Source organism: Arachis stenosperma, chromosome 4, assembly GCF_014773155.1.
Source record: "Arachis stenosperma cultivar V10309 chromosome 4, arast.V10309.gnm1.PFL2, whole genome shotgun sequence".
NCBI lineage: Eukaryota > Viridiplantae > Streptophyta > Magnoliopsida > Fabales > Fabaceae > Arachis > Arachis stenosperma.
In genome coordinates this window covers 36248797-36255334 of record NC_080380.1, presented here as the reverse complement: position 1 = coordinate 36255334, position 6538 = coordinate 36248797, and the positions used below count along the sequence as shown (strand labels likewise).

The following is a 6538-nucleotide window of genomic DNA, read 5'->3' as shown; positions in this document are numbered from 1 at the left end:
TCCCTTGATTTAGTATTCTTCATAAAGTGGAGGACATCTTGAGAAATAATGATGTTGTCAAGAGTTCCTCGTCCCGAAATAATCCTCCTTGAAGTGGGCCAATAATCTCCGCAAGATGAGGACAGAGCCTATTAAAAAGGACCTTCGTGATGATCTTGAAAACTACATTACAGAGACTAATCGGCCTGAAATCTTTCATAAATACCGGTGATTCAACCTTTGGAATAAGAACCAGTAAAGTCTCCATCATTCTCGGATCAAGAGTAACACCAAAGAATGCCTGCTTAACCATCTTCCAAACATCAAGACCAATGATCTCCCAATATTCTTTGAAGAAGAAAGCTTGAAACCCATCAGGACCCGGAACTTTAAAAAAGTTCATGTGAAAAACAACTGTTCTGACTTCCTCTATAGTAACTGGTGCCGTAAGATTATTGCAAGCTTCCTCATTCAGAGAAGGAAGAGGCACATCACCAAGGCAACCCAAATCAACATCATCCAAATGACAGAATAAGCTTTTATAGAAAGACTCTGCTTCTCGACTCAAAAACTCTGGATTAGTTTTCCACACTCCATCCTTGAGAAAAAGGTCATGAATCTTATTATGCTTCCTTCGCACAAGAGTTTGAATATGAAAGAATCTTGTATTCCTATCTCTGAACCTTACCCACTGCTCTCTAGACTTTTGGAACCATAGGAGCTCTTCTTGCACTAGACTATTATTATAATCATCAAGCAACTGTTGCTCTTTCTGACACAAATAAATGCTATCCACCACTTCCAAGCGCTTTTGTAAATAATTAATCTGCTGCTCTAATTCACATTTCTTAACAAAAATGTTATCAAATACGTTCGAGTTAAACTCTAGTGAATTCTTCTACACTTTTGAAAGCTTGCCATGAATCCCTCTATTACCAGACCACCATGACTGATTCACAATATCCCTATACCCGGGATGAGTAGCCTAAGCAGCAACAAAATGGAAAGGTCGATTCCACTTTAGGCTGAGGACAACATTTACAACGCACCAGAATAGGGCAATGATCAGATTAAAGCCTATTTAAAACTTCTGCATAAGCATCTGGAAAGATAGATAACCAACTACTATTTATACAGACTCGGTCAAGCTTTTTTGCCATGTCAATATAATTTTTCACCCTCCTGTACTAAGAAAACCGTCTCCCAATAGTCTTCAGATCAAACAAACCAGTATCCCCTAATGAAGTAGCAAACATGTCTGCTTTTTTATGAGAAAATTGACAGCCCTTAGATTCATGAGAAAATATGACTTTATTAAAATCACCAAGAACAATCCAAGGTCTTTGAAAAACCATGGATTGTGCAACAAGATAATCCCAAAGGGGAACCTTTTTATTAAATTGATGACTACCATAAATACCACTATACCTCCAAATTAAATTATCATATTTGAATCTCAATAGTAACACCCTAATCAAAAGCATCAATGAACTTACAATAAACACCCTTCATAGAGGATAGAAACCATATACCCCTTATGTCCCTCTGCTTTCACTATACCAACAAAGTGATACCCTAACATTTCCCAAAACGATTTAAATGCTGAAAAGGAGAGTGAGTTTCAACCACATTAAAGAAAACAGGTCTAAATTTCCTAACAAGTTTCTTACAATGCACCCGGGCTAACTTATTAGAAGCACCCCTAATATTCCAAACAATCATATTTAAACTATCCAAAAATAATAGGGACAGAATAAATAAGAACATAAACTCTAAATAGAATCACCAACCTCAATAGGTAGTTTGTCCTGCGGTACTAGCACACTCTAATCCTCAATAATTGCCATCCTCAGACCCCCTAACGCTGCACTTGCCATGCTTCCATCTACTAAGGTTTTCTCCGTTACGCTACTATTTTTATCAACTAGCGTGTTCTGCAGGGAGGAAGGCCGTGGACGCTTCCGTAGAGAAATTCCAGGATGTGCAGGAGTTCTACGCGATGGAGATTGCGCGATTTCATGTTTTCCTCGCTGCCCCATCCTAATGCCAATTGATTTGCCTCCATTACCATACAAATTGGACCTTTGAATCCTTCTCGAACTATACTTGTACTGCTTTTTATCTTGATCCTTCAAACTTGATGGATGGTCCATTGTGAATTTTTCCTTACGCAACACTTGTTGTCAGCCCTCTCCATCATCCATGCATGCCTCGTTAATATGACCATCAGGCATGTGAGGAGCCAATGATTCCGTAACCGCATCCTTTTCTTTAACAACTCCTAATTTCTCACCCAAATTACAAGAATTCTCACCCAAATCGTGAGCTTCCGATTCAGCCTCTTTTTGAATTTCATGATTATTGTGTAGCACTAGTGTCGGGGCTTCATTATTTTTTCCATCACCAAAAGAATCACCCTTTCCTTCCAAGGGCTGCTTCTCCATGCACAACGATTTATCATGCCCATACCGTGCACAAGTAGAACAAATCAGCTATAAACTCTTGTATTCCACTTCATGAGTCATACCCTCAACTGTAATATGTTTGATTACAGGCAACCCAAGATTAATTTAAACACAAGCTCAGGCATATTTTCTCTTTCTGCAAGCTTAGTGGCCAAGTCTACTTTTACCGGAACCCCTATTGCAGAAGCAATTTGCAGCATTGCTTGTTCCTAGTAGCACCAAATTGGAAGTTCCAAAACTCGAATCCATACTAGCATTGATCCGAAAGATTTTTTGCATGGCCTAAAATCCACGTCCCAAGGCTTTACTGCAACATAGTGACTGCCTATCAACCATGGGCCACAAGAATGACTTTCTTATGATCCGCAACAATATCAAATTTAACCAAAAAATACCCAAACCCCACATCCAACAAATTAAACCTTCCTTTGATGTGCCATACTATCCGAAACTTATGCATAAGAGCATGTAGCCATAATGCTTATCCAGCACCTTGATCACGATGGTTTCCTTATAAGGTTTAGCTAGGTAGCTCTTTGCCTCCTTAGTAAAACTTGCCTCCTTAGTAAAACTGACACTTGGTGGACGAGAATCACCCTGCTTACCTACCACTGTCGCAATACTATCCCCAAATAAAGACCCTACTAATGCAAAGACCTTAGACTTTTCTGCACCAATGACCTTATCTCTAAAAGAGACTTTGGATGACTTTTCTAAACTCTCTCGAGAAGAACCCTCCTTAACACCGGATACACACCCTCCCACGCTCTCCTGATTATCTCTTCCAATGGCATGACCATCTTCCTCACCATGTTTCACCCTCAACCCCTCGCCCCCACTCTCTCATTCTCTCATTCTCCCTGAGTACGTACTCTTTCTCTGCTAGGGTTTCTTTTTTGTAGTTGACAAAAAAATAGGCAGGCTATTAGTTTTTTAATTTATTAGTTTATTCATAAATTATTCCTTAAATTGATTAATTTAGTCTCATATACATAAAATATAAAATAATTAAAAAGTTTAAATTAAAATTATATATATATATTAACATCTTAATATATAAATTTCAATAAAATAAATATGTAAAATTATAATAAAATAAAATATTAATAATAAAAATAAAAAATATAATATTATTATTTAAGGATAAAATTCATATTTCCTATAATAAATTTAATTTAATTTATTATATATAAATTATAATATAATATGAGTTTTTCGAGTCCAGAGCGAGATCCCGAACTAAAGAGGTGGAGACTGGATATCTCAATTTCGTCAAGTGCAGAACTAAGCTGGGTGGGCTTTTTTTTGTGTTTACTTGGTGGTTGCCTATTCCTTTTAATCTTTGTCCTTTGGGACTACCGTTTTGCCTGCATTTAAGCATTTCAATAGAGTTTGGGACATGCCTTTTTTTATATAATTGACCATTTATCATAGTGTATTTAGCTACTTTAAGCCACAATTTCTTCGCTTCCTTTGGATCACTGGGCAACGTCCCGTCCTCTAAATATTCACAAATTGGGTTCATCCATGTGTTGACAATAGATAAACACAAGGTCGGGACATCGGATTTCGTTACAGTGGGCTCTGAAAGTACCTCCTGTATTAAACTACGATTTTCCGATCCTAGCTTAATGCTTGCAAGTTTGGATAGCACATCAGCATAAGTATTTTGCTCTCTAAGTACATGCTTGATTGAAAAAGAATTGAAGATTTTTACCTCTTCTTGTACTTTTTTCAAGTACTGTTGTAATAATGGGTCCCTTACTTGTTACTCCCATTAACTTAAGAGGTCACTAACTGTGAATCATTGAACACAGCTACATCTATTGCTCTGACGTCCCGAGCAAGCGCCATTCCTGCAAGCAAAGCCTCATACTCAATTTGATTATTTGAAATAGGAAAGACAAATTTAATGGAGGCCTCAATCACCACGTCTTCCCCTTTGGTTAAGATGAGGCCTGCTCCCCCCACACCGAACATTGGAAGCTCCATCTACGTGAAGTTCCCATACCGGTATGTCGAAATTAGGGTGTGTCGTCTCAGCTAGAAAGTCAACCATCGCTTGAGCCTTAATGGCTGAGCATGGTTCGTACAATTATTAGATAACTTTGGAAATATTGGCGCAACCGACGTGTCGATGTCAATAATGCGAAAGCAAGTTTCTCTATTTTTGAGTATCGTAGTTCAGGTCTTTGAAGGACCTTATTAACAAAATACACTAGCCATTGATGTTTGTCCTGATCTTCTATGACTAAGGCTAAAGCAGGGTCTCTTCAGTCACAGACAAATATAAATATAGAGGCTGGCCATGCTTGGGTTTTGCCAAAATAAGAGGAGATGAAAATAAGTTCTTAAAATGCTGGAAAGCATCCTCACATTCCTCTGTCCAAGCAAAGTCAACATCTTTTCTTATTAAGTTAAAGAATGGTTTGGCTTTAGTGGTAGAGGCTCCCAAGAACCTTGATAGCACAGCCAACCTACCTGTCAGCCTTTGGACCTCTTTGAGGTTCCAAGGACTTGACATGTCCAAGATTGGCTGACACTTCTCAGGATTGGCCTCTATGCCTCTTTGGATAACAACAAACCCAAAAAATTTACCTCCATAAACTCTGAAAGCGCGTTTTTCCGGGTTCAACCTCATTCTGTGAAGTCAGAGGCAATCAAACACTTCTTTGAGGTCCTTGATTAGGTCAGAATCTTCATTAGTTTTGATCAGCATATCATCAATGTATATTTCCATGTTTCTCCCAATCTGTTGATTAAAAACCTTTGCAATTAGCCTTTGGTATGTTGCCCCTAAATTTTTTAAACCAAATTAAAAGGCATTACAGTATAGCAGTAAATCTTCTCTGAGGTAATAAACACTATTTTTTCTCGTCAGCTTTGTGCATCGGGATTTGGTTGTAACCACTATAAGCATGCAAGAAGCTTAGAACCTGATATCCCGAGGAGGAGTTAATCATATTATCTATGTTGGGTAAAAGGAAGCAGTCTTTTAGGCAGGCTATATTTAAATCGATGTAATCTACACACATTCGCCACTTCTCATTAGACTTTTTCACCATCACCATATTCGACAACCAAGTGGAATAAGTTAATTCTCTGATGAACCCGGTATCCAGTAGTCCTTGGACTTGGCTTTTGACCTCGGCTGCTCGGTCGGGTGACATCTTACGACATCGCTGCGCAACCAGCTTGAAGGCAGGGTCAATGGCCAATTGATAGGACATGAATGCAGGGTCTATTCCGTGCATATCAGTGGGTTTCCAAGTAAATAAGTCTACATTACCTCTCAAAAAACTCTGAAGTTCCAATTTCATGGGGTAAGGTAGCTCTTTATTAATCATAGTATATTTCTCTGGCTTGTCCCGAATCTGAAATTTTTCAAGCTCTCCGTTAGGCTCTGGCCTTGGGTTTTCCTCAATTCGGGTATCTAAGTCAACAAGGAAAACTCCAGTAGACTCTTTAGCCTTATCTCAGAGTGTGAGACTGCAGACACCCGATCTCCATGAATCGTTGCAACCTGATTTTCCACCATTAGGAACTTCATGACCAAGAACTTAGTTGAGATGAACGCACACAAATCGTTGAGTGTCTTCCTCCCCAAAATGACATTGTAGGCTGTAGAATCTTGGAGGATAATGAACTCGGCTTGTACTACCGTTATGTTTGTGCCTTCTCCTAAAGTAAAGAGGAGGTCCATGGCTACGTCCGGCTTGATATAATGATCCCCCAGGCTAACAACCCTTGGGAGATAGGGTTTTAGGTGCTGATCCTTTAACCCCCAAGGCATCAAATGCATTCTTGAAAAGAAGATTTGAGTCCGCGCCTGATAAACCCCTATTTTATGAGTCATCTGGTGCTTAAATTGAGTATTTTTATCAAATCTTCACCCACTTATTTTTGTAAACTGCATGGTTTTGCTATTCCTTCCTCATTTTATGATATATGTGAAAACATGTTTCCTATGCTTTAAAAATATTAAATTTAATTATCCTTTATTACCGTTCGATGCCGTGATTTGTGTGTTAAGTATTTTCAGGTTTCATAGGGTAGGAATGACTTAGAAGACAAAAAGGAGACATACAAAACTG

General features: G+C 38.5%; 1 protein-coding gene across 1 annotated transcript; it reads right to left on the bottom strand.

Annotated features, from left to right (window-relative positions):
• Window positions 1-4365: 4365 nt before the first annotated feature.
• On the bottom strand, window positions 4366-5698 carry LOC130974879 (uncharacterized). The gene is made up of 4 exons (XM_057899720.1): window positions 5353-5698; window positions 5111-5240; window positions 4926-5011; window positions 4366-4520 (listed from the first exon to the last, which is right to left on the bottom strand). Exons 1-4 carry the CDS (start codon window positions 5696-5698, stop codon window positions 4366-4368), a joined length of 717 nt encoding a protein of 238 aa, XP_057755703.1.
• Between the last annotated feature and the right edge of the window lie 840 nt (window positions 5699-6538).